The sequence below is a fragment of the Hippocampus guttulatus genome, chromosome 11 (genome assembly GCF_054856545.1).
Source record: "Hippocampus guttulatus isolate MCC_2025c chromosome 11, RoL_Hgut_1.0, whole genome shotgun sequence".
NCBI lineage: Eukaryota > Metazoa > Chordata > Actinopteri > Syngnathiformes > Syngnathidae > Hippocampus > Hippocampus guttulatus.
The window spans coordinates 21,735,264-21,762,033 of record NC_141271.1 but is presented as its reverse complement, the minus strand read 5'-3'; the positions used below and the strand labels follow the sequence as shown (position 1 = coordinate 21,762,033).

At 54.1% G+C, this 26,770-nt stretch overlaps 2 protein-coding genes across 16 annotated transcripts; both read right to left on the bottom strand.

The window, feature by feature from the left end:
* Positions 1-22: 22 nt before the first annotated feature.
* Positions 23-7,368, bottom strand: LOC147198665 (solute carrier family 35 member F5-like). 10 transcript variants are annotated; one of them, XM_086123600.1, is made up of 13 exons: positions 6,284-7,064; positions 5,848-6,165; positions 5,187-5,271; positions 4,927-5,120; positions 4,520-4,601; positions 4,350-4,437; positions 3,938-4,002; positions 3,762-3,866; positions 3,518-3,677; positions 3,319-3,409; positions 2,468-2,622; positions 2,235-2,328; positions 23-1,475 (listed from the first exon to the last, which is right to left on the bottom strand). In XM_086123600.1, exons 1-12 carry the CDS (start codon positions 6,575-6,577, stop codon positions 2,247-2,249), a joined length of 1,719 nt encoding a protein of 572 aa, XP_085979726.1. In that variant the 5' UTR covers positions 6,578-7,064; the 3' UTR covers positions 23-1,475; positions 2,235-2,246. The 10 variants fall into 10 exon arrangements, 9 of the variants coding, with proteins under 9 accessions (XP_085979726.1, XP_085979730.1, XP_085979731.1 ...); XM_086123604.1 differs by having other exon boundaries at positions 23-2,328; positions 5,848-5,910; positions 6,007-6,165; positions 6,284-7,062; XM_086123605.1 differs by having other exon boundaries at positions 23-2,328; positions 5,848-5,910; positions 6,016-6,165; positions 6,284-7,061.
* A 270-nt stretch (positions 7,369-7,638) lies between these two features.
* Positions 7,639-26,625, bottom strand: LOC147198664 (uncharacterized). 6 transcript variants are annotated; one of them, XM_086123557.1, is made up of 13 exons: positions 24,219-26,625; positions 20,309-20,399; positions 20,075-20,218; positions 19,351-19,419; positions 18,727-18,765; positions 18,516-18,635; positions 17,131-17,304; positions 14,604-17,041; positions 14,323-14,437; positions 14,003-14,060; positions 12,284-12,667; positions 11,454-11,549; positions 7,639-10,840 (listed from the first exon to the last, which is right to left on the bottom strand). In XM_086123557.1, coding segments are annotated over exons 2-13 (3,729 nt in total). In that variant the 5' UTR covers position 20,399; positions 24,219-26,625; the 3' UTR covers positions 7,639-10,838. The 6 variants fall into 6 exon arrangements, with proteins under 6 accessions (XP_085979683.1, XP_085979686.1, XP_085979682.1 ...); XM_086123560.1 differs by lacking the exon at positions 12,284-12,667; XM_086123556.1 differs by lacking the exon at positions 7,639-10,840 and having other exon boundaries at positions 11,153-11,549.
* Positions 26,626-26,770: the final 145 nt, after the last annotated feature.

Below are 26,770 nucleotides of genomic sequence, written 5' to 3'. Positions count from 1 at the left end.
AGCAAATGCCCATTGACAACTATTTAAAAATATGTCTTTAATCGTGTATTGACCCCAGGGCAGGAGAATCTGTCCACTTAACATTTAAAAACCGCACAAATGAAACAATCAAGCCAAAGTACCTGAGACGTGAAACAAAATGGCCGAACAAACAATGAACATTCTTAAAGATAGTGTTTTCTTTGATTGGCGGTGTACCCAAAGCAAAAAACAAACAACATTGGAAGCCCCCCCCCAAAAAAACAGGACTGGAGTACACCAAGTCACAAGAGCGGACGCGTTTTGTCTTTCAAGTGCTGAACCTGTTGATGAACCAATGCTGGCAGGTTCATTTAGCGAGCACAACAACAGCAACGTCTGCCATGTTTTCTTCTCCTCCTTACTGGCAAGTCACCGGCTCAATATTCACAGAAGGAAAAAATCAAAAACAAAAAACGATTTGGCTGGTCGTGGAAGTGCTCAATGACAGCGACACAGAAAATCAAACAACAGGAAAGTGTCGTCAGCAAAAATCCTTCACCTTCAACGGACGTTTCTCAAAAGCGGCGGCGTAGCTTATCGTGGGAGCGGGAGCGACAGTTCAGCGTCGGGCCGAGTTGACCCACTTCAAAGTTCACAAAATACAAGTTCAAAGTACTTTTTTTCAACGTGAAACAATTGTGTGTGTGATTGAAATTGTTTGTCCTCAAGTGATCTACCAAATATTGCCACGTGGTTTTTTTTTTTTTTTTTTGGTCAATTCTTTTACTTTTGGGATGGGTTAACATGCAAAAAAATAAAAAATAAATCCTGAGAAAGACGACCGATGTCCTCATGAACTCCATTATGAGAGATTTTGGAAATGGCGCTTACACTTATTAGGCCGAGCAGGAGTTTCACACTGAAAAAAATGTTTTCTAAACTTGAAAATCGGACAATTTGACGAGCACCGTCTGTAGTCCAAAAGTGCAATCAATGAACCCCCTCCCCCCCAAACATTTGTGGCATGCGCCGAGTAAACAGGTTAGGCCGAGCAGAAGTTTGCTACCGTCAAACTTTTTTTTTTTAACCCCCAAAATGGGTCCATTTGACCCGCGATGTAAACAGAGGTCGAACATGGTGTTGTGATATCCTTTTCCAAGATGATATTTTTCTATCTCATCAAGGCATGAGAACGAAAGGCAAAAAGCAATTTAAAAAAACAAACCAAAGAGTCGGTGGCAAATGTGAAAGACTGCACACTTGACTCCTGGTCACTTCCTCTGTTGGCAGCCCGCCCAACTGGAAAGGTACCTCTTCATTTGGTCACCTCGCAGCATCATCATCATCGTCGGCGTCGTGATCGGCCATGTCCAGCACCTTCAGTTGCGGTCGGTTTTTTAGAGACACAATTTCAAAAAAAAAAATAGAGCCCAAGCAAGTGGAGCATTCAAATAGGAGGCACGGGGGGGGGGAGTCGTCGTCCCTCAGACCTCTTGCGACCAGATGTTGGACACCTAGCAAAACAACACAGAAGCCACAGCTCCACAATTCAAAGAAAGCTCGCCGCTGTTCTTGTTGGTCACGACGAGCCTCAAACGTTGCATGCGGATGGAAATGGAAGCAGATCGCATTTTGGGGGGGGGGGGGGGGGGGGGGGGAATAGGGCCTCCCGTCATAACAGGACACCCCAAGACGGCTCCGGGGCCCCAGGCAGATCTTGAACAGCGACTCCACCATTTGGGGAAAATTCTTTGATGAGCTCTCCCAAGCGGAATTCGGGAAGCTTTTGGGCCGTCCGCCATCTCGCGTGGACGCGGCCTAGCGTCAAAGCTTTGACGAACCTTTCATCCTTCCATTTCTCTGCACGCGGCCCTCACTGGCAACCCCCCCCCCCCCCCCCGATTTGGAGCGCTCGCCATGAAAACGCACATTTCACGAATGCCAGTCGCCGACCAAATGTTCAAAGTCACGCCGACTCGCGACTTTGGCGGCGGCGCGAGCGGACGTGATGAAAAGCAAACAAAGCGAGGACGCGTCACGGACGAGCGGTCTGCGGCGCTTTCCCGTCCGACCTCCTCCGGGTTGAAATGTTTCAGCCGAGGCGTTATCAGCGCTTTCCTCCCAGAACAAAGGCTCACGCGTCCGGTCGCGGCGTTCCGTGTTTGGACGTGCGCCGCTGAGTAAGCGGGATGACGGATGATCGTCATCAGCCTTTATCTAGAAGCCTCCTACTCATTTTTTTTGGGAGGGGGTCACATACGAGTCAGACTTACTTGAAGCGCAGATCATGAGCACAGGCTTCCTTGGTTGAGGGAGACGGCGCGTAACGGTAAAAGGCTTTCACACAGCTCCTGGTCGTCGGGGAGCCTTGGGGAGGAGAAGGGCCGTCAACCGCCGGCGCTCCGTCGGCGTCGTCGTCATTGTGGTTACAATTAGTATGGCTCGCATTCGTCGAGCAGCCTTCAAGGGACTCGATTTCACATTCTTCAACCCCTCCCGCGCGTACCTCTGAGCGCGATGTCTTCTAAAAACAAAGGCATAGAGCCTCCTCAGGCCCACCATGACGGGATCCCAGTTGTTGTAGTGGCACAGCAGCGTCGTGATGAAGAACGAGAGGAAGACGGGCACCGCCCCTGCAAAAAACATCCACGAGAAACGCACCTGCGCATAAACAAGGAAGACGACATCTCTTGTGTCACGGGCCATTGGAGCTCACAGTCATGCACACGCCCCCCCCCCAAAAAAGACGCATTGAAATGAGGCCAATGTAAAAATCCCCAAAAGTTGCACATCTTAAAAGGAGATGAGCAGAAATCTGCCAAACATTGCCAAAAATGCACAGCTTTGTACCTTACATCAATTCCCCGAGAACTAAATCCATGAAATAGAGCCGACAAGTCATGCTGGTAACAATAATCACAGCAAACTAAAAAGGAAAGATACCCAAAAAGATTTTGAGGTGAGGCCGCAGCCTGACGTCGGGCCACAGTAGAACGACAACACAAGTAGCGCAGGTTAAAATGAGATGACGGTTGCTTCGAAAAACAAAAAACAACCGCATTAGCAAACGTGCGTGGGGGGAACAAAACAAAACAATTGAGCCCGGATTTTCTCTTCACTATGGAATGAAAAAAAAAAAAAGCACGTCAAAAGCGGCCACGTTTGGTGCATATATTAAAAAGAGAATCGAATGGGAAGGAGGCCAAAAGAGCAAGAGCGATCCTCAGACGGTCGCTTCGGAAAAGTTGCCGCGGCTCGTTTCCGACCGCGACGCGGCACGACCGCGCGAGGAAAGCAAAGGAGGCTCGCAATTGTCAGGGCCTCCTATTCGGGATGCCGCGGGGGGGCCCGACGCACCTTCTGCATGAAGATGTCGGCCAGAATGGAGAGCGGGATGGTGAGGCTGAGGGCCAGCGTCCCGATGAGCGACGACGTGAGGAAGCAGCCCCTGCGGAGCCCCGCCCCCGCAAAAAAACATTCAATACTCTTGTTTTTCTTTTTTAAAGAGGCCAAAGTCCACGGCCGGAGGTGCTCGGAAGAAAAGCGGACGACCCACCAGAGCCACAGGAACTCGGAGAGAACGGTGCCGATGAGGCCGTTGACGAGGATGTAGGCCCAAACCAGCTGGCCGGGCAGCTCGAAGGCCTCGAAGCCCGTGTAGTGAAGCAGCAGGAAGCCCGGCCACAGCAGCAGCAGGTTGAACAGACCCACAAAACCTGACGCGCACAAACAAAGCCGCCACCCCGTGAAAGGAGCTCCCGAAGAGGGGGGGGGGGCCCACCGAGGATTTGGGGCTTTACCGAAGAACATGGGAATGTCCAGCTTGTCCTCCCGATCCACGCGTCTCTTGATCATCACCACGTAGACGGCGTAGAGGACGGCGCCGGCCAGGGACCACAAGGAGCCTGCGGCGGCAGCGGCACAGTGACACACGCGCACGCCTTTCGTTCCCGCTCTCGGCCGGCCGCGGCTTTACCGACGGTGCCTTGCTCGTCGGGCCGCTCCGTGCCGGACAGGCTCACCGTGGCCACGCCTCCCATACTGGACAAAAAAGGGGGGGGGGGGGCATGGAAAAAAAAATCACACGGCAACTTCCCCGCGCAATATTCACCACCCGACTCGAGTGCTTTTCTCCCGAATTCAAACGAGAAAACAATCCATTCGCAAGTGAGGCGGCGGAAAGCACAAAAACAACATAATTGAAAAAAAATCCAGTCTCGTGCCGAGTCCAAAGCCAAAGACTAAAAAGGCAGGCCCTTTTTTTCTTTTCGGCACCGTTCCCGGTGACTTGGTTATCACGGGAAGGAAAAGCCACGTTGGAAATTGGCCCCGCAAGTTCGAGGGGGGGGGGCTTCAACGGGGACCGGCGAGTTTGCCGCGCGTCTCACCTGAGCGCCACCGCAAACAACTTGGACAAAGTGAAGCGGTCGCCGCTGCTGCTGGGAAATACGGCGGCCAGGATGAGCGTGAACATGCCTGAGGGCAGACGGGGGGAGGAGAGCAAGCGTGCGTTAAACCGGCGGCGGGGCGCCGCTCGTCCCCGTTGACCGTGACTCACCTGACGTGGAGGACAAAATGTTGACGACGGCCACTTGTCTGGCGGAGAGCGCTTCCTGATAGGACAGGTTGGCCAGGAACCACTGCCCGGGGAGAAAGGCCACGAGCCTCGGTCACTTTGCCGTCTCACAAACCCTTTCCGATGCCCTTCCGCCCGAAGGCGCGACCCATCAAAACGCCGAGCCGCTTTCGAGTCCGCTTTTTGTCTCGCTTTCGTCACCGCGATGACCGAGGGGAGCTCAGGCGCCGTGACAAAAAAAAAAAAAAAAGGGGGTGGAGGCAGCGCCCAAATCGCCCACAACTTCGTCGGACGTTTGAGCGTGCGCTGCTCTTTGGACGCAAAGGCACCAATACGAGCGCGTTCCGCAAACGACCCGCCGCGGCAGCTCGCTCGTGATCTGGACGCACCACAAAGCAGAAAAAGAAGCTGATCTTGGCCACGTCGGCGACGGTCAGCTTGCCCGCCGCGCGCAGCGCGGCCTCGTGGTCCTTGGCGGCCGGGTAGGACATGCGGGACAGTTTGGCCTCCAGGGCTTGCGTGGAGGGCAGCTGGCGCACCTCCATGATGTTGCTGAAACGCACCCGCTGCTTTTTACAAGCCGCTGGGACAAAAGCGGCAAAGTTAAAACCCGTTGCCGCGCCCGAGCGGATGGGCGACGCCCACTCACCGGGTTCGCAATCCGCGTCCATCAAACAGTTGGCCGGATCGGCGGGGACGTCCTGGAACTTGACGGGCACGTACAGCGGCTCGCTCTGCGTGAAAAGGAGAGACCCCCCCCCCACCACCCCCCCGTTGGTTGGATCAACTCTGCCAAATTCCACAACAACACTCGGTAGCGACGGCACTGGATCTCTTTCTTTCTTTTTGTGCCTAAACTGCATTTTGTATTTCCCGAGCTCGTCTCTGTGCGATCTGCAAATGGCTCGCTTTGTGCGCGTGATAAAGAAGAAACTCTCAAAGACGCATCGGGGGCGATTCTGCCGCGGATATGTTTTGCGGCCGACTCGCACTTCCTAAGCCTCCGCGTACCGTCTGCCGCTTTGGACTTGATCCCAGCCGACTTTTGGGGGAGTCCGGCGTCACAACTGCCGACGGGGTCATTGAACGCAACATGCAAAGACTCGACCACGTCGACCTGTGTTCACTCGCAAAGAGCTGAAATGAAGAAGCCCGCGACGGGTCGCGCTGATCCCGGTGTTGGTATTCCAAAGACAGAAACGTAACAGGAGGGTGAAACGATCGCCTACAAAGCAAGCGCACTCGGCTACGTGGCGAGAAGATCGAACCGGTTGGTCGGCCGGCCGACAACTTTTGCCATGAATACGTACCAAGCGGTTGTTGACGGGGGCGTCGTTGGCGCAAGGAGCAAAGTAGGCTTCCGCATCGGCAAACTGCGGACAGATGGAGCGGTTGGACAAAAAATGCGACGACGCAGTTTTTGGAGACTTGTCACTATTGGCGGCGGGGCTCGGTCCCTCGTCCCCCACCGTGCGTACAAGCGAAGCGCGTCTGCGCTTGAGCGAGCCGCTACACTGCTGCCTCCAGGGCCGCCACAGCAGGAACCCCAGCAGGTAGAGCACAAACATGGACGTCTTGGTGAAGGTGCTGAAGAAGGGCTTGTTGTACTCCTGCTGCCGGAAAATGTACTGCGGCGGAGCGGGAGAGAAGACGACAAACGATTCGGTGGGAGAGCGGCATCGCACGGGTTAAATTGTCTTCCCGAATGCAAACCGATCGGCGTCAAGTTGTCTCCGCGACCCTTACTGATGTCAGCTCGGAGGAGGCCACCCAGATGACGTCCACCAGCAGGAGGATGACCACCCCCAGGGCCATCCGCCTCCGCTGGGCTGCAGCCGAGCTCCCCGCAGAGCCCATCCGGTTCATGATGAACATGCACTCCATCGTCACACTGTGCGGACTGACAACATGGAAAAATGATGGGCACAAACTTCGAAACCACGGGATCGAGCAGCGACGGCCAATGGCTTGTCGTTTGGCTACAGGCGACTTCCTTCCGCGGAAATGTCGTTTAGAGCAAATGCGTGCGGCGAGCTTCATGGCAGCAAGTTAGCGGAGCGGCTGAGCTGTTGTAAACAAGGCGAGCTGCTTCAACAGTTGAACACAGCTGTTGGCGAGAGAGGAAAAAAAAGAGACAATCAAGCCGAGCGCGACTCACGTTGCACGGCGCCTTCTCCTCGGCCACAATGGATAGCAAATATTGCTTCCCCGGAGATTGACAAAATAAATCCGCTGCCACTTGGATCGTTAAAATCAAAGTTGAGAGATTTTTGAATTCCTTCCCCGGGTGATTATGGTCGCCATTTTTTTTTACCAGTGATGTGTCAAGGTAACCAATAGCGGTGTGATTTCCGGGATGAGCCTTCAGGGTAGAATTAAACGTACAGGATTTTTTAAATTTTGGTCTTGTTGGCTCGGTTTTTCGTTGAATAACACGTACTTTCCTCAATAAATAGAGGTTAATATGGCAATTGGTACTATTAGGAATGGATGTGAAAATATTTCTTGGATGCTGAGCAAAAGAAGGATGTGGGAGTCGAGCAACAGCAGAGTGACAAACTTCCGAAATGGTCCTTCAAGATAAAGCAAATATATACACAGTACTGTACCGTATTTGAAAAACGTACGCCAATCTTTCTCTATTGTTTTTTCTCATGGATTTTCCGTTTTTTTCAAATACCACGGTCACATATGCAAAAATATTGCCAAAGAACACCTACCTTCTGCAATAAATGGAGGTTTTATAAAATTATTGTTTGCTCCTGGCCTATATTACCATTGTCTAACTTTAACTTTGGAGCTGGGCTGGGGCAGCGCACTCTATCTCCGTTTCTTCCGCCTAATTTATGGTGACGTCAGAGGCAGGCGACGCACTAAAGAGAGCGCGCGTGGTGTGGGCGGACGCAATAAACGGGCGACGCTCTCAAATCGGTCCGAAGTTCTTATTATGGTTGGTGAGGTCTGATAAAGCCCCTCAACTCGGACGTTACACGTTGTGTACAAATGTACTGTCCTATAGTGAATGTTCATGCCGTATTTTCAGGATTTGACGATACTCAGTGTGGATGCATTCGTTCCATTACAATGCAAGTGCAAATAAATTCAAGTCAAAAGGACTGAAATACTTTATTCCTATTTTTTTCCCACTCCAACATAAAACAAAGCAATATGGAATTGTATACAAGTGATAAATGCATAGGAATCAATCACGAAAAACAAAAAACGTCACTGATTCGCAGATTATTACATAAAAAACATCGACGTCAGGCAGAATCACAATAAATGTGCAATAAACAAAAATATTCACTAATCAACGCGGTGTGTAATAAATACAAGGTAAATGTTAGAAAAATACAATATGCATACTCATTATAATCAGCCCCCGGCCCCCCAACACAACAACAATGCCGAGTTCCATCTACCCGCATGTCATTGTTGCTGGCGGTTTCCCTGATCAATGAAAAACCATCTCACTTATCTATGAGACCTTTGTGTTGCTACGGGTACAAACGCCACGGCGATATTTTTTTCCTTTATCAACATGCACATAGCAAGTGAGCATAGTTTGAATAAAAATGGTAAATAAGTGGTCTAACGCTACAGTTTGAATCTTCTCCCAAAATATCCATATGGCCCAGTAGTGACGGGATTGATATGTAAATGACACAGTGCCTAACAAAGTGATTAACAAAGTGAGTGGTGGCTGCCTCAAAGACCAAAAACCCATTTTTCTAAATCCATCCATTTTCTCCCACTCCTTTTTCACATTGAACCTCATTTTCAATTCACCGCAGCCCCCCACAAAGCTCACTTAGCAGTACCCCGTGCAAAGTTGTGGAAATTGTTTGTTTTCACGCCTTGCCGGCTCTCCGGTTTCAGGCTGGCTACCCCAGGCCCGAAAACTCTGATTTTTGCAAGCATGTGTATTCTGGTGAAAAAGTGTTTTGTAGGTGCTACAGTTTTTATCATGTGGAGGTAAAAGGTGGACACAAATGGAGAGAAGCAAAAAAAAAAAAAGAAGACATTAAAAAAAAACACAAAGTTCCCCCAGAACGAAATAGGCATGGCGCAGTATCAAAATACAAAACCAACAAAGTAAAAACAACAACAAAAGCACAGGTTTAAATAAAAAAAAAATTTAAAAAAAGAAACAACCCCACTGAAACAATATTCCGAGGAAACAACATAACTACAACACGCAACAGCAACAGTGAAGTGGGAAAGCCTGAACGAAAGCAGCCAACTAAACAGAAGCAAAGTGACACGTCAATGAGGGACACCCGGACAAGCTACGAGTCGCCGGAGGGAGCCGATTGGCTGATTGGTCGACACATGGGACAGCACTGACGAGAACAGGTGGAAACAAAAACCCAATGCAAACACATGACATCAAAAATGGGACGCAGGGAAACAAAAACATCCCCCGCCCAAAAATGTCAACAAAAACATCGACACATGGAACAGGAAGCGGGCCAATTTGGTACAAAGTAGCCATGTTAGGCCTCCTACTCGAACAAACTCGGAAGTGGATGCGTCTTCTGAGGGCCCACCTCGAGATGGACTTATCGCCCAGGAATGAAAAACCAAAACATATCCATCTACTGAAATGTCAACGTAATGATTTGCTGAACATGGAGAGCTGGCCGCAAAAACAAAAGCTTGTGCACGGCGCCGCATGCTTTCCGAGACTCCGAACAAGATACTTTTGTTGAGCGCAAGTCAGCAAAACAGGAAGTGAGTGCAAAGCCCGTAAAAGTGGCCAACGCAGCGACAAAGAAATGTAAATAGGAACAGCGAAACAGCACGAGAAACGAGATGCATATGGACGGACGTCATCAAGGGAGGAAGCCAGCAGACGGCCAGCGGCGGGCGTGCTATCCTTTCGGATCCGAGCGCACGGCTGGCGAACCGACGTGAGGTAAATACTGACATCGAGTCGTCACGCATCCAAACGTGTGTTAGGACGCATACAAAAGCGCCCCAAATCCTCTTCAAAGCCGCAGCGTCGATCAGAGACATTGACCCCGTTTTCCCTGAGCGAGTTCCATAACGTTCCGATGCGAAAACTGTCCTGACGTCATCGCTGCGGACGAACAACAACGATAACAAAGAACACGCTGGAGACATTTGCGCGGCCCCCTTGGAAAGTGACCACGACGGCGGATGCGATGTGCGATAGACGCTCAAGAGAGCAGCACGTGTCACGCGGTATTTTCTTGCACTCGTGGGAAGGAAAGCGGTCCCCATGCCACAGCCGAGAGCGCGCAAGGACGCTAGCGCAGTAAAAAGCAGCCACGTGGCTCAGCGCGCCGCGCGAAGAGCGCGCACTTGGATCAGCTCCACTTGGCGTGATCGGCAGCTCCCGTCCAAGGTTTTTGTTTTCACCTTCTTCACGTGAAGTCCATATTTACAAAAGGTAACGATGGTGGAAAATATAAAGCAATGAATCGAAGAATGAAAGCTGCAAGCAGCGGCCAAAAGCTCTTTGCGACCACTTTTTGATGTTGAATTCATATCGTCATGCGCTTGACTTTGGAGTCAGCCAGTCCTCCATGAAGCGTCTCCAGTTGCTCCAGAATGCCGCCGCTCGCCTCTTGACTGCTACCCGTAAGAGGGAGCGCATCGGAGACTACTCTGGCATTTCTTCACTGGCTACATTTTGGGGTTCTATTTAAGATTCTAGGACTTGTTTTGCAATCTGGAAATGGCCCCACCCCACCTGAGCCATTTTGGGTGAAGCAGTCTTTTTTGTGGTGGGGTCGCGGGTGGGGGATATGTCCACTATTGAATTAGTCCCAATTGGTCACCCAGACAGACGCAACATTTCCAAAGAGGATTGCATCCAAATCACATTAGTGAGGACCTGCTCCTCACTACTTGCAGCTTTCATTTTCACGTGGTTTGAACCCCCAAAACGCACCAACATTTGTGGCATTTCCATACACGTGTGAGCTCGGTCTGGAAAAAGAAAAAAAAAAATCGCCAGAGGGAAAACAAACGGGAGTCGTTTTTCTTCTTCTTTTTCTTCAGACAAAAGTGTTGCCAGATATAGCGCTTGGTATATTGGATACTGGATTATCTTCCAAATGTTCCGGGCTTTGGAGTCGGTCTTGGCTTGGGTTTGAAGCAGACAACGCGAGTTTGTGTGTGTGTGTGCGTGTACTTGTCGAACCGCAGTCAGGCACCGTGACTCTCTGCAACCTTCGGTGTTCAGTCCCGCACGCAGTCCACTTTGTAGCTCGAAAGCGGGAGCGTCCGGGTCCTCCGGCAAAAGTTTCCGATCGCCAAATGGAGTCCAAAGCTCTGAAAGGGAAAGAAATGAAATAGGAAGTGAAAAGCATTCAGGCAAAGAAAGGCTCCATCCCCTCGGAGCCTCCGCTTACTTCTCGGGACTTCTAATAGTCTCCGGCCCGCAGACCTGAGGCACTGGGCAGGGGCGGAGGAGCTCCGAGAGGTCAGGTGGGGCCGGGGCAAATCCCGGGCTCTTCAAAAGAACTCTCAAATGAGCCAACGAGGGGATGCCAGAATAGGAGTGATGCGCTCCCTCTTTATACGAGTAGCAGTCAAGAGACGAGCAGCGGCATTTTGGACCAACTGGAGACGCTTCGTGGAGGATCGGCTGACTCCGAAGTCAAGTGCCGAACAGTAATCCGGCCGAGATCTGACGAAGGCTTACATTACAAAGTGCTCTTGAGAAATTGAGAAAGGGAGGCCTTGACTTTAGTGCCTTCTACCATTTTGTTCCTGATTTATTGTTTTGCTGTTACAATATATGTTAGTTGATCCGTGCACGGCGCTTTGTATGCAGCGACGGCTGTTTGAAAGCGCTCCTGAGTTGAGCCAGCTGCTGTGGTTTTCTTTCATGTGGGTCGCACGAGCGCAAATGTGGAACTGAGCGTAGAGTTTTTCGCCTTACAGTTGGCCAGCTGCAGCCTGGTCTGCTCCTTCTGCTGGCTGGCAGGAGTTCTGGTCTTTGTCTTGATGTAGGTCAGCCTCTTTGGTTCCATTCCACCTGGGAAAAAAACAAACGCCCAACAGAGGAAATGTGCTGTGTTTATAGAACAATCACAGAAGATTTGTCGGACGCGGTCGGAATGCGCCAGTCGACAACAACAACTTTGGCGGTACATTGAAAGGAAAAGCTCGAAGGACAAGATTGTAACTCGCGCCGACTCCGGCGATCCCTTTCTTTCCATCAGACTCATTGGGAGCAAGGCCTCCCAATTGTCTTTTGGAACCCAAATCCCCTCAGGTCTCGTGGCTTCCCGGTCCGACTGAATGATACCCGCCGGGCCAAGCTGCAGCCTGCTCCGCCTTATCCCCGTTCAGGAGCGGCTCTTTTCAAATGCGCAGCACGTGGACAGCGGGGAGCTCTCAATTTCCTTCCCGGCGGCCCTCGTCGCACGTCCCCCTTTTGCTATTTGTCTTGAGGAGGCAAACCGGGATTCCTTTTTGCGTATTCTTATGCGACCGACTGGTGGGATTCATCTTAACCTGCCGTGCCTGCTTGCGGAACGCGGCGGCAAACCGGAGTAAAGCCACGCAGCCCGAACGCAACGCTGCACCTCCGCGCCGTGAGGCCGACGTGCTAAGCGGTCGACCGGCGTGCCGGCGTTACACAAGATCCGACGTGAGGTTCTCCCCGTGACTCGGCCGCTCGGCTGGCAGGAGAGTCCAAATAAATTGGTGCGGGACGCTTCTGATTTATTTGGACTCTTTTGCCCGGGCCGCTACGCTGTACTTTACCTTGCGGGGGTCTCTGGGTCACGTCGCGGGGATCAGACACACGGGCGGACGTCACAAGGGGTCGAGGTTGGGGCGGGACGGGCCGGAGGAAGGCCGCGCTAGGGAAGGGCGGCGGCCGGATGTGGGACGGAGAAGGAGGCGCCGCGGCACGATCGTCCCGAAAACCCGAGGGGATCCTCCACCGGGGCAACGGGGACGCCTCCTCGCCGGAGAGGTCGGGCAAGCGAGCGACGGGCGGCTCGGGTTCGGGTTCGGGTTCGGGTTCGGGGGTCGATGACGGGGACTTGGGGAGGAGGTGCAGGATGGAGGAGAAGAAGGAGCAGGATTCGGGGAGGGGGATGGTCCCGATTCCGCTGTCCAAGGTTCGCATCTGGCGGCCGGACCCTGAGGCACAAGCACAACGGTTGGCGGGGACGCAAGCAGGGGGAGGAAAGGGGGGACACACCACTGGGACTGTCGTACAATTTTATTGATATGTGTGAAATAATAACGATTGGTCAAATGAACCGTTTCAGGGGGGGAAACGGTTCATTTGAAATTTTAAATTGTAATCATAATAAATTATATATATTTGGAATAATTTGTTGTATTTTCTCCTGGCTTTGCTTGACTATTGAAGGAAGAATATATTTTCAATGCCCGGCCACGCTTTTCCCGCTCCAAAGGTTTGGTCCAATTCCCGTGGAGGCTGCCGTCGAGTCGTGCGCCGACAAAACAAGTTGCGACAAACGAAAAGAGCAAAAGAGCCAATTGCAGGGAGTCCACTTGAAGCACCGCTGTCAATGTCACAAAGTGTTTGACATTCAACAACCAGCATGCGTCCACCACAGTGACCATGAAATGCATCACGGGATGGCCCGAAAATACGACCACTGCCTGCGCGGATTTAGCGTTGGGTTATAATGTGTGTGTGTGGGTTTTTTTTTTTAGATTGAGCCATAAATGAACAATCTGGTCCAAATCAATCATATTGTACAAAAATCGTACAATCGTTTGTCGTGAAGCGTCTCCCCACTCAAGCATGGGTAACAATGAGCCTTCCCTATTCAAAACGGTCAAAGCCTCAGAAGACTGGACGGTGACGCGTTTGAGCCCGTGGCGCTGCTGGGATGAGTCTCGTGCCCACTTTGAGTCACCAAACATGACGCACAGCAACATAGAAACGATCACTGGAGATCTAATTCAGACAATTAGATCGAAAATGGGGTCACCCTCTCAACATATGAGGACGGCGGCGACGGCAGCGATGCGACGCGGCATGAAAGCATGCTGAGCTGACACTCACGCACGTACACACTTGGGGGAGCTTTACCTTCACAACGCCGACTGTCCGTATTGGTCCAAAGAAGCTCCTGTCACGATCACGGTACATCTTTTAAAGTCGGCATCGTCCGCACGATGCCTTAGTCAATGAAAAGAGCGCGGGCGGCCCATCGGACACGAGCTATTATTCGTTCGGAGGTGACAATGTCACGTTGCCTTCCCTGCAAAAACCGCTCCAAAGTGGTTCCATCTGGTCTACACAATTTGGAACGATGCACAAAGTCGCAGGGAGAAGCTTCGTTGAGTTAGTCCGGACGCCTTTGAGGACTCGCGCGTACATTTCACATTCATACGCGGTCTTTGCGACTCTCCGCAAACAGTAAGGTGGCAAATCCCAAATCGACTCTGAAAAGATGCCGGCCGTCGGCCGAGGCGGGCGCAAAAGCGGAAGCTTACCTATGACGGCATCCTGGAGGGTGGTCTTGATCAGGGCTCCGTTTCCAGCGTCCGCTCTCTGGCGCGTCATCGATGCGGTCGGCGCACGGTTGGGGCACAAGAGAAAGGATCAGCGTCGGCGCCCGACGGGCACCGTGGCGACAAAACAACATCGCCGGTGTCGGGTGGGAGTTGGAGCACGATGGGCGCAAAGGCATCGGCGCTCGCGGCGGAAACCGAGCCGTCGCGCGTTGCGATGAGCAAAAATGACTTTGTGCGCCTCGTCGGCCGCGGGTTGACGCGGGCATGCTTTCGCGTGGCAACGAATGCACGGACTCCACCTGCACGTCCCCGATGGCGCGGATGCGTCCTTGCGTGTCATGAAGCGACATCCCCGGGCAGGGCACGGCGATGCAGGCGCGCACCGCGTCGTGCGACTCCCTCCTTCCCGCCGAGCTGAAACAAAGCAGCCATTCGGGAACAAATTGCGACAGTGGCTCGGAATTATCTGCGGTTGGACTTACGCCGCGTGACGAGTCTTATTCTACCGAGATAGGCGTGTCGGTGCGGCGTAGAAAGAAGGAAAAAAAAAAAAAAAAGAGAACCGCGGAACGGGTCTTACCAGTCTTTGGCGTCACTTTTTCTTCGGTCACTCTTCTTGTCCGTCTTGGTCTGCTTCCCCCCGAGCAGCGAGGTCATCTTCTGATCCCTCTTCTCTTCTTTCGCCTTGGCCGCGTCCGCCTTCTTGCCGCCGGGCACGGGAATCTTCCCCTTGCGAAAACCGAACCAGTTGGCCAAGGCGGATCCGGATTTCTGCTTGACTTCGCCGCTCCTCTCCTGCTCCTGGGACTTGTGCAAGTTCTCCTCGATCCCGAGCATCACCTTCTCCTCAATGGTGGTGATGGTACTCTGCCTCTGGGGTTCTTCGCAGACGGGTTCTCCAAAGGCGCTGCAGAACTGTTGCTCGATTTGAAGGCGTCTGGCTTGTTCCCGTTGGAGTTGAAGACTCTGGAGTCTTTCGCCGGATGAGCCCAGACTCGGGGGAACCGCCAGGCCTTCCTCGATGAGGAAGTTGTCCAGGAGGGATCGGTTCACGGGGCAGTGGTAGCTACTGGAGCAGCTCACGCTTCCCGGGAGAAGGTCGCCCAAGGAGTTGAGGGAGCTCCCGGAGTGCGTTTTGATCTGCGTTCGCACCTTGCCGGACCGATTGAAGCCGGGGCGGTCCACGTAGCGGGCGCCGAAGCTCTGGCTTCGAGCCTTGGCCCCGTTCATGCCCATCACCGGCTTCAGCGGCGGTCTGGTGGACACGGAGACGGAACGCTTGAAGAGCCAGCCCTCCTCGTCGAAGCCCCAGTCCGGCATCGCCCCGCCGCCGGCCGGCCGGCAGGGCTCGGAATCCAGGGAATTGCAACGGGTCTCGATCTTCTGCCGGGCTCTGCCGCCTTCGTTCATCATGCGGGGGTCACAAACGTACGTCTGGTAGGTTTGGATGCCTTTCGCGGATGGCCTCGGCTCATCCCCGTTCTGGCGAGCGAGCATGAGGAACGCGCCGCTTTCTGCTCCCGAGATGGCCTCGTGGGATCTCGCGTTTGCGGGAAGAGACATCTTTGCGGCCCCGGACCCGAAATTTTGGCACTTGTGATAGTAGACGTTGGAGTACGTCTGAGGCGGGACTTCGGAAAGTTTTGGCTCGCTAATGCTCTGCTGAGAGCGTTGTAAGACATTGGGACTCGGTAACAAAGAGGCTGCGACCATTCCACCGCGGTAAGCGACGGCAGATTCCAAATCCTGCGTTTCGAGAGCGGGGACGGCCGGCGCGCTCGAGGGTTGGCCGTCGAAGACCGGTTCGGCGGCTTGATTGTCTGGCGAAAGGCCAGTCGGTTGACCCGACAAAGTCTTTCCCACAGTGGCGCTCTGAGGACGATTGGCGCGTCCGGAGTCCGACGCGGTTCTGAGCGGGAGCGAAGTCGGGGCGGACGGAGAGCCGAGCTCCGAAGAGAACGGGTCCTCCGCGCCGGACGCAATTGTCGCGGATGGCGGCTGTCTCGCCGGAGCCTTTGAATCTTCCTCCACCTCGACGGCTTTGGTCACCGAAGCGCTTTTGATAGGCGATGCGAGAGGCGAGCGCTGTTGTACGCGCTCCGAAGACTTGCAAGTCGGGGATGCGGAGTCATTGTCTTTTCGGGCCTCGTGGCCCGAACTGTGCGTTTTTCCGTGACCGGGCCTTTTGTCGGGGCTCCCGGATTTGTGCCCCCGGATGAGGTTTTGGTGGAGCGGCGAGCGGACGTGTTTGTGCTGTTCCGGCCCGGCGTCGGCGCTCTTGCTGCGCAGGATGAAGGCCTTCCTGGCCGAGTCGCAGAGCTGCTGTTTGGGCTTCCTTGAAAGCCCGCCGTCGCTTGGGTGAGAAACCTCTGCCGAAGAGCTGCGCTGTCTGGCTTCGCTCACGCAGCTCAAAGCCCTGGCGGCAGAATGCCGCACGGCCGGGGTCCCGTCCCCCGCTCGGGATTCCGAGTCCGTGCGGTCCAGCCGGGATTTGCGGTCGCCGGATCCTTCCCGGTTGTTGTTGCCGTCGCTCGACGTGACGCCAGAGTTCTCGCTTTCTTCTCGCAAGTGCCCCTTCGGGCTTTCTTTTTCCAGCGTCCCGGGTGGGCCCGCAGAGAATACAAAGTTGTCCGAAACGGTGTTCCCGAAAGATTCTTTGGCGCCCTCTTCGGTCTGGACCCCTCCTGCCACGTTGTCACCGGATTCCTGACTCGGCGACACACGCGAGTCGTTGCCGCTCTCAACGGGGTCCGCGACGACAATCCCCAGGTTTGCGTTTTTGTCCGTCTCGGCCGTCGTTTCCGGCGGCTTACTCTTGACGCCCGGCGAGTGGATGCCCTCGTTGGACATCGCGCCATCCTTGCGTGGCGGTGCGGACCCGGGGTAGGGTTTCTCCTTCGAGACGCCGGTCTGAAGACGCTCGAGGCCTTTCGGGACGCGGTCTCCCTTCGAGCCGAGGTCCGTCCGATGGCCGGAAACGGCGGCCGCGCTCGTCCCCTTGTCCCGACCGGCGGCGCGCTGCGTCGCAAAGGGGCGTCAACATCTATGAATCGACAAGCCCCCATCCTTGAGAGTTGGAGAACGTTTGAGAGGAGTAGGTGGGTCACCTGTTTGGACAGGCCTCGTCCCTCGGCCCACGTGCGCGAGCCGCTGGAGTATTGGCTACCGGCGCCGGACGGAGACGGATCGCTACCGGTCGCGCTACTGCGCGGGCACGTTAGACTCAAGAGACTGGGCCACCTCCCTGCAGCCGTAGACACTTGTCCATTCCTTGGCGTTTCCTGGACAGAAAGAAAACCATGTTGCTTTTCGGGTAAATGCTCCACCACCTGCTTCTGACCGGGGCAGACCTTTTGGTGCAGACATGCCCACCCGGTCTATATTTATCGGTGCGAGTGGAGTCATTTCCACCTTTCTGACCAAGTACAAGCCCTCACATTCACCTGAATTGGCCGCGCTTCAAAGCAAAAACGCTCAAGCGGATGGCCAATTCTGCCCATGGGTTCGTGAGACCTGCGATTGGCTGGCAACCGATTCAGGGTGTCCCCCGCCTACTGCCCGAAGACAGCTGGGATAGGCTCCAGCACCCCCCCCCCCCCCCGGTGAGGATCAAGCGGTTCGGAAAACGGATGGATGGATGGGCTCGCGACTTTTTCAGGCGTCCCACAGATTCGCTCCTCATCCCAAAAATGGGTGGGCATGTCGCAGGACGTAACAGGACGGTCCCGAAAGGCTCAAGAAGCAGCCCCCCCCCCTCCCCCAGATAGAATGAGAAGTCAGTCAGTTTCATTTTTCAAGCAGCCGTTTTGTGCAAATTCCAAGACTCATCAGTCATTTGCCGCAACGAGCCCGAATCCTTCGTCCTGACTCGCAGTCGGAAAAATTGCGGCCCCCCCCCAACGTCATACGGTGACGTGAGGGGGAAAACGTGCTTCAAGCGGCCCGGCGTCAATGCCCTCCTCTGACAAGCTGGCGTTTCGAAATTGCGTTGCCGAACCTCCGTGGGACTCATAAAGCGCCGTTTTTTTTTTTTTGTTCGTTTGTGACTTCATCGGAGACGAGCGCATTTCCAATTCAAGCCTCGGGGCTGAGACGATCACATCACGAGCAGCTTTCTCCAGAGCTGAGGATGGCGCCATACATCAAGAAGGGCCTGCCTTGTGCGAGTTATTGCGAGTACACCTCGAAGAAAATCGTGTTTTAAGGAATGACTCACCAATGTTTAACCGTTGCCAAATTTGAACCATGAATACAAGACAGATTGGCAAGAAACCTTTGCGTTTCGGCCACCCCGACTGGGCAAAGCGCGGCGGCGGTGAGGTTGGATGACTCGAGCTTTTGAAAAAAAATCCGCCCCGATTTTGCCGTTTCCAAGGTTCCGCCAGCGACAAACTCGTCCTGAGATTTTGTGCGGAAGCGCGAGAAAAGAGGCCAAGTGACGCGCGACGGTGGTAAAAATAGCCAAAAAGTCGGGCAAGTTTTGCGCTCTTACCTGCGCCGCGGGACTGGGCGACATTCGCAGGCGTTGTTGGAACAAGACGCTCAGTATGCGGTTCTGCTGCTCCAGGTCAAAGACGCGCGTGCGCAGCTTGACGCATTCTTCTTTCAGGTCCTGCCAAATCCACATCGGCACAGACCGGGGGGGAGGGGGTCAAATACTTCACCGACTGCGGCGTTGGTGTGCCGGGAGGATGACCACGCACCTTTTGAGTGAGCAGAGCCTGGACCACCTGGTTGGCCACCTGGACCAAGAGAGGAGCGGACAATGAAGGCGCCGCTCAAATATAACCACCGACAAATAAAGCCCCGGGTGGGCGCTTGTCCAAGGACGTCCGAGCCCTCGGTCACGCCCGGTGGCCAACCTCCGCTTTATTTTTCGCCGCGGCGTCGCCCGAGACTTTCCCGACACTTTGGCGTCCGCGCGGCCACCAAAGCGTCGGCCCCCTTCCGATTCCCGACGGCCACTTTTTCGTGACGCCCGCCACGTTTTAGCCTCGATTGTTTCAATCCGCGTTTGATTCGATTGCGTTCAAAGCGAGGCGTGGCTTTCACCCGTCGACGCGATATCGGATGAGCTGCAATGAGTCGTTTCCCTCCGCCGCCGCTTTGGCAAAAGATGAGGTGGACGAAGCGTCAAGGTGTCAAGATGCCAGCGGCGGCATTCTGGACGGGAAGTCAGCCATTTTAGTTTGAGGCGTCGCAATCTCGGAGGGGATTTTAGGCGGCGCACTTTGACAAACTCCCGCTCGGGAATTTGGGCCGAGAAGCGGGACCCCTTTGCGGATGAGACAAAGACGAGCCAAAGTGTTTTCCCCCCCGTTCCTTACCTCATCCAGGCAGCGTTCGTATTGCCTCCTCTGGTTGTCGTTTTCCAAGGAGAGAGCCGAGTTCTCAGCCTGGAGGAGACACTTGATGAAAAAGATTGTGCTCAACGCGATCGGCGGATCAACCGGCGCGAGTCGATATTCGGCTTGCCGATCGTAGCAAAAAAAAAGGTTTGTTGGAGGCGATGTCGGCGGAGAGCGTCAAAAGGTCACGCGTGGGCCGGAAGACTCGCAGTCAGGGTGCGGAAAAGGTCGGGCGCCAACCAAGTCACGTGGAGTCGAGCGGCGTCAACACGACGCCGCCGATTCTCGTCTTCAATGCCCGATTGGCATTCTAGCCAAAGGGCGAGTTCCGACGGCGAGTTCGGCCCGGCTGACAAATCAGCCTCGCGGCTGCAGAGGGCCACCCCGCCCCGACTCGAAAGTCGGGGCGGGGTGGCGAGAGAGCGTTTGATTCGGGGCTTGAATCTCGATGCGTACGCGCGACACAACACGGACGGGCAGAGTTGTTTTTTTTAACATGACAGAGTGGCCTAAAGAGCATCGCGGTACGAGTGGGGGGGTCCGCACGTCGCGTGACCGTGTCTGAAAGCTCTTTCGAATCCAGCCGGGTCCATTTGTCAAGGCCGGCCGAGAATGCTTGGAGGGAGGCGGCAAAACTGGCCAAAGTGACAATTGCGCTTTTGACGGCCTTGAGCAGCGGCAAGGAAGGCGCTCGCTCGCCTACCTCCAAAGCTCGGAGTCGTCGGAGCACGGAATCGCTTCCCTCCGGGCCACCGCCGGCCTCCGGCGCTTTGGACGTCTCCGTTTCCGAAGCCGCCGGACCCTCCAAACTGTCCTGCTGCTTCCACATTTCCTCCAAAAGTTTGTCCTGCGACACAAAGCGGAGACGCGCCGGCATTTACCGAGAGGACTTCGACTCGCCCCCGTTCTCACGAGAGCTTTGCCGAGTCTTTGCTACCTTATATGCTTTCATCAGGTCCAGCGGGTCCACCTCGGGGCCATCCAATGAGTCCTGGTTCTGGAGTAGGGATCGCACCGTCTCCTCCATCCTGCATTTTGACACAAAGACGAGCCGCCCGCTTACAAAAGTACAGCCCCGCGATTCGGGTCGCGGCCGGCGACAACTCGGGGGTTGTGTGATGGCTTCCTGGAGGGCTTGGATTCATCTTCAAATACAAGACGGCGGACGCGTGTTTTTAGAATCCACGTTTGCATTTGAAGAACCGCGCCGAAACAGAATGAAAGCGGTGAGCTCAGCGGAATCTTGTTCTCATGGCCAATCCCCAAAATGATGGTCCAGCTTCGTCTAGCTAGCAGCTAGCTCGTATGATCCAGGGAGTTGAGCTAAGCGATTTCCAACTCAAAAGGAAAACCTTTCCCCGTCAGTTAACGCCACGGCTTCAACGAGGCGGAGCTACGGCTTCAAATAGGCCGAGGAATGAGGCTTTGCACACCGTCCGGTGTCGGAAAAGCGCCGCGCAGGCGACCGTGCTAATAAGATAAGAAAACCTTTATTAGTCTCGCAATGGAGAAATTCCCAATTCACAGCAGCAAAGTTATGAAAGGAAGAAGTAGAACAACAAAATATAGGAGCTGCTGGAAAGGCAGCCACTCTCGCGGCGCCATTTTGAAGTCAAAATAACAAAAATAACACAACAAATCAACTTGGATTTTTCATTTGACAATGTCCACCCGTTGACGAGCAACCGCGAGCGCGATGCGTGCTCTCGATTTCAATGCCTTGTCAACTCCTCGATTTCATTCAACAACTTTTTTGCTTGTCGTCATTGTCATCCCGCCCACAAAGTGCCTCTCGCTAATCGGCAAAAAAGACATTTTTAATCATGCCACCGTATCTTGGTGAGCGCAAAGCGACCGATTTTGGTGCGGCTGGACACTTTTGAAGCCGTCTTCTCCACTTCCAGAAATACTTCCCCCCGCCCCCGACAACCACCCCCGCAGCCGGGGTGATATTTTTAGCGGTTTTTGAAGACGGTTGACGTCGCAAAGGTTGTTACCCCGCTGAGACGACGTTACCATTCTGTCGCTCTCACGGTCTAATCTGGTGCCGCCGCTTCTTTTTTTTTTCCGAGCGGACCAGTTCGGTCTTTGAGCGCGAGCTATTTATTGCCGGTGTGCTTTTAAAAATATACAAATGTGCGTGCGATCGTTGTCCTTCATCGTGACAGCAATCAGAAGGATTTCGGTCGGACGTCTGATGGCGATTTCATTTGTACTTCTACGAGCAAGCAAAATATGGATTCATAGCATCCGTACGATTTCAACACGATTTTAGGTCGGTCGAGGGCGAACCCAAACAGAGCAAAAAGCTCGCGCTTTCTCAACTCAAGCGTATTTCTCGAGTACTTCAAGACAACCGCCGCCATCTGCAAATTGCCGGACGTGGAGCCAAAAGAAACGCCCAAGACAACAAACTTACAAGACAAGACGGTAGAGAGCACAAAAGCAGTCCGACTAAAATTCGCGTGTGATGCCGAGTCCCGGGCCAAAGAATGAAAATGCCGAGTTTTCGAGATGGGCGGCGAGGGGGCCGGCCCCAACGTTCATTCCGAAGAGAGGGAGCGGCACCGCAAAAGGCTCCATCCCTTTCCGTGGGCGAGCGGCGGCATTCTGGCCCAACTGGAGACGCTCCGCGGAGGATCATCTGACTCCAAAGTCGAGCGCGTTCGCGTTCCAGTCATCCGAACGTCCAATTTGAAATTTCATCGCCGAGCTTGAGACGGTTGCCTTAAGATTAGAAACCAGTGGACAACCCCCCCCCCCCCCCCTCACTTGTAGATCACAAAGCAAAGACAAATTGTGAAGAGGCCGGACGGCGCGTTGATGCCGAGCCTGCGGAATGAAAGCCGCCCCCTTTCCCCCTTCCCCCTTTCGCCTCTGGATGGTTTCCATTGAAATGGGCCGTGCTTGCCGTACAAAGCCACTGGTGGGCCTAATTGGGTCCGCTTTCTGGCGGCTTTGTCCTCGCCACGTTGAGTGGCCAATGGAGCCGTTTGCCACAGAGCGACGCCTCGACAAGCTCCGTGACATACATCCACCATTGCCTCCGCCTTGGTGGCATCCTCCAACCTCTGGGCTAATGCTGACCCCCTTTTTTTTTTTAAACGTGGCTGCACAATAGTGCCCAACCGGTCCTATCGAATCCCTGAAAACTGTGCGATATAACGCCGACGTCCTCGCTCCGCGATGGTGTGCGCGGTCAACGCTGAGGTCGCGACAAAGCGACTCGGGCTCAACATTTTGCTTTATCCGTGACTCACGAAGCCGTTACGCTGACAAGCGCGCAACAGCACCCCTCCCCCCCCCCAAGCGCCCAAACTACATTTCAGTGCGCTACGGTGGGCACAGTGACAGAACAAAAAATAAATAAAGGGGCATCCATAGGAGGAAGAAGACGAGCTTTGGCGTGAGCACGTTTTCCAATCTGTGTTTGGAAAAGTATGCGGCCCGCTAGCATTCGCCCAAATAGGCCGCTCCCGACCAAAACGGCCGACTTGCTGGTACATTTCGGCTATGGGTGCCTCGGGCACACACACACACACACATATAATATGGATGTAATGAGATCAACACAAGATCAACTTGTCCGGACGCAAGCCGCCAAGAGTTGATTTTTCCACTCGCACGTCCGGCTGACGTGAGACAGCTCTTGATCTTCGGGGAGCGACGACATGCTACTTATTTGTTGTCCGTCGGGCCGGACTTGCAACGCGATCGTTTCACGGCTCGCACAAGCCGAAGCCTTCCCGGAGCCCCCCGGGAGGGAGTCAATTATGGATGCGGGACTCGGCTTAGCCTAGTTTCTCGGCTCCTCCGGGGGAAGGAAGCACGGCGAGTTGCCGCGCGTGACGCGTCTCCCGTTATTTGCATTATGCACGCGGGCGGTGCGCAAAGCACGCTTCGGTCCTCCGTGGCGAGGAAGTACAGTCGCGACGGAGGCCGAAGCGATGGCCAAAAGCGTCAACCGGGAATGAGTTTTTCCTCTTCGAAGGAGAAACCTGCCACCCCAACCCGATTTAACCATCCCAGCGCTGCGAAGAGAATGAGCTCATATTTGATGTAAGATCAAGTGGTCACCAGGGGAAAAGCACATTTTCGAGGTTACGGTCACAAATTCAAAAGCGTTTCAAGCGCGGTGACTGGTTTTGAATTGCCATCGTGACACAAACTTGGAGGGTTGAAAAACTTCCAATCCGATGACAATACGTGTTTATTTCTGACAACATGGAAACGAGAACGAGGAATAAAAATATCAATCGGTATCGTGATGTCGCGACTTTTTTCTCGGGGAAAAGAAAAGCAAAGCAAGTATTTCTCATTTTCTCATCCGCTTACGCCGACGGCGGTTCGCGGGCGTGCCGCGGCCTTTCTCGGTCGTCTTTCGGGGTGCGCCCCGAACTGGTCGCCAGCCAATGGCGGGGCACGCATGGAAATACGAGCAATCGCGTGCACCGTCGGACAATTTGGAGCGCTAGCGGGCATGTTTTTGGAATGTGGAAGCAAACTCCCCGCAGGGGACCCGTGACCTGTGACCTCTGCACCGTGAGGCGCGGGCGCTGACCCGTCTTCCGCCGTGCCGCTCCCTGATTGTTCAGTCGTGAAAAACATTTGCAATTTTTTTCTCTCTCTCTCTCTCTAAACAACGGGCACCTTTTTGGTTTGCGTGACATTTCGGCACGCTAGTTATGGCAAAAGCGCGGGAGCGCGCCGGCATGTCCGAATTCCGCGCGGCGGCGTCTCCCTTTGAAATGTCCCAAAGCTAAGCTAAACAGAAGCGACGGGGCCGATGGCGTCGGCGCGCGGCTCCTCCTCGAGTGCCACCGCCGGCGCCCGCGGGAGACGCTTACCTCGCCGGGGAGCGACGTCACGTCCCCGGAGCGCCGGCGACCGGTGCGGAGCGGGCAATCTGGGTCGGCGCCAGCGGCGCATCCGTCCCGGCCTGCCTGCGTGGATTCCGGCATCCGGCCTCAGGTGGAGCCGCCAGGTTCTCGCATCCTCCTCTCCTCTCACACACAAAAAAAAAGGAAAGGGAGCAAAAATATGAGGAGGAAAGAGAGGATCTTGAAGCAAGCGCGGCTCTGCCAAGGACTCGGCAGGCAGTTTTCCTCCCCCCCCCCCCCCTCGCCGCCTGATTTGTCGCTTTATGGCTCTATTTGTGTGTTCCTGTGATGCTCAGCCGCGTTTCCAGCTCGCTGCTCTTGCTCTCGCACGCCCTCCCTCTCCCTTCTCGCTCTTTCGGTTTCTCGGCCGGCCAGAGGATGCTGAGCATGTGTCGAGGGGGGGGGGGGGCAGCTCGGGTGAGGGAGCCTCTGCATACTTCCCAGCTGTCAATGCGTGGGGAGCCTCAACATTGATTTTGTTTGTTGCCCCTTACTTCCCTCAACCACTGTTGCCTTTTTGGGAGAAAAAGCATCGTTGATGTCGGACACCTTTGGGCTACCAAGCCTCTCCTTTTACTGTTGGCCATAAAAAAGAATTTTGACATTGTAAAAACGGGATCGAAGAGATTTGATTGCAATGTTGTTTTTTTTAAATTGGATGACTGCGATTGGCTGGCAAGCGGTTCAGGGTGGCCCCCCGCCGACTGCCTGAAGACGGCTGCGATCGGCTTTTGGTGTTATTTTTTTTGGAAAAAAGGAAACGCCGCTAATTGGGATTCAAACTGTAATCCTCTTCTTTTTTTTCCTCCCCCATTTGCCCTTTTTCCGAAGCCAATGTTTCCTTGGGTCGAGACGTGGCACACATTGCTCCACATTGGATGACTGCAGCAGAGGAGAAGTGCGCAATTATGAGGAAAAAAATTGGACAAATCGGGGGGGGGGGGGGGGTGCGGGGGGCTCTTTGTAAAGCGACAACAGAGAGCTGTGTGTATTTATAGAAGGCTTGGCGGAGGAAGACGTGAGGAAATAAGCTGCTCTATTTTCACTACGCCGTCACACATGTGCTCGCATCTCGGATGATACGCTGCCAACACCAATTACATCAAAGCAAGCGCATCTCTCGCACACACGCGCGCACACACACACCGAGCAAAAAAAATGCACTTAAGTGTCCATTTTAGGACGGACGATAATCACTCGCGACTGCGCTTTGTCACGCGGGTCTTGAGCCCCGGCACAAGTCGGCTCATCTCCAAGAAGGCGATTCATATTGAGCCGGTCGCTGCCGAACGTGACGATTTGAAAGATGCGTTCATATGTGTGCGCGTCGCGGGGAGAATACCTCCGGGCTTCCGCTTTGACCTAGTTGAAGTCGTGATGCTCGGCAGCCCGACGGGCCGCGCGCGCGCAAAGGCCTTTGCCCGGCAATGTGGCAACATTGGATGGAAGACCAAAAGAAAAGAGGGCCGAGAGGCTGCCGTGTTTTCTGCGGGACTAAAGCCTCAGTTGGATGGCGTACAAAGACTTACCGAGCGATGAAAAGGGCCTGGGGGGGGTCATCACCTTATGTAACGTGAAAAGCGACAACGGAAGCAAACGATTTCACGAAGCAAAAAACACGATGCGAAGACCTGACTTGGGCCCCCTTTGTCTTGTCTTTGCGGAACGACGACGACTCCCCGGCTGACTCTCGTGCCGACCTTCAGGAGCGTTGGAAGAACTCACCAACCTTTCTCTCGCCCAACCAGTCCGCTGAAGTTGGAATCAAAGCCACGGAGCGCTTCACGCGGGCCCACCTGATTGAAAGAGTCAACAACTCACCGTTTGCTTTGTCCTTTGTGCCCTACAACAGAATGGACAGAGAGTCAATGCGCCAATCAAAGCGCGTTGGCAGCCTCGCCGGAATCCGCTCCATCCGTCGCCCTTGAAATCCCAACGGAACAACATCCACTCAAGTTGGCGTCGACCAGCAAAGCCACGAAAGGCGCTCGGTCCGGCCATGTTGGATTTGCGCCGATTCAACGGGGCGCGCGATGGATGACCAACCTCCGGTTTTACTCGTGAAACGTTCATATCGAGAGTCGCACTTGTTTCGGCATTTCCCCGCCAGCCATGAGCCATTTTCGTCGGCATCCGCCTGGGCAAACACCAAAAGTGGCCCCGGCGCGCGAGAAGGAAGGTCGGAAAGAGCCACGGCTGAAGTTGGCCGCTGTGGCGTCGAGCGGCCGTTTGAAGTGGATTCTTCATTCATTCCTCCTCACTTGTTTGCAATGAGCCTCGGACGCAAGTTTCACGCTTCAAATAAAGTAAAGAAAGAAAGAAAGAAATACATAAATAGTATTCGGTTCGAAAAGCTTGAAATTGAACGGAGAGTAGCGGCCATTTTGTTTTGAAGCAAGTAGCGTAGCGGCCATTTTGTTTTGAAGCAAGTAGCGTAGCGGCCATTTTGTTTTGAAGCAGCCATTTTGGTGCGAAATGCAGGTCACGTTCGCGTTTGAATCCTTTCAAAACAGAGTCCT

Excerpts from the sequence above, each read along its gene's own strand:
- LOC147198665 (XM_086123599.1), bottom strand. The coding sequence starts at position 6,577 with ATGAAGCTCGCCGCACGCATTTGCTCTAAACGACATTTCCGCGGAAGG. Across the intron at positions 4,438-4,519 it reads CATTTTGTCCTCCACGTCAG|GCATGTTCACGCTCATCCTG; the intron begins GTGAGTCACGGT and ends GTCTGCCCTCAG. Across the intron at positions 3,867-3,937 it reads CGACGAGCAAGGCACCGTCG|GCTCCTTGTGGTCCCTGGCC; the intron begins GTAAAGCCGCGG and ends CTGCCGCCGCAG.
- LOC147198664 (XM_086123556.1), bottom strand. The coding sequence starts at position 20,398 with ATGGAGGAGACGGTGCGATCCCTACTCCAGAACCAGGACTCATTGGAT. Across the intron at positions 17,042-17,130 it reads GACGAGGCCTGTCCAAACAG|CGCGCCGCCGGTCGGGACAA; the intron begins GTGACCCACCTA and ends TTTGCGACGCAG. Across the intron at positions 11,550-12,283 it reads GACCCAGAGACCCCCGCAAG|GTGGAATGGAACCAAAGAGG; the intron begins GTAAAGTACAGC and ends TTTTTTTCCCAG.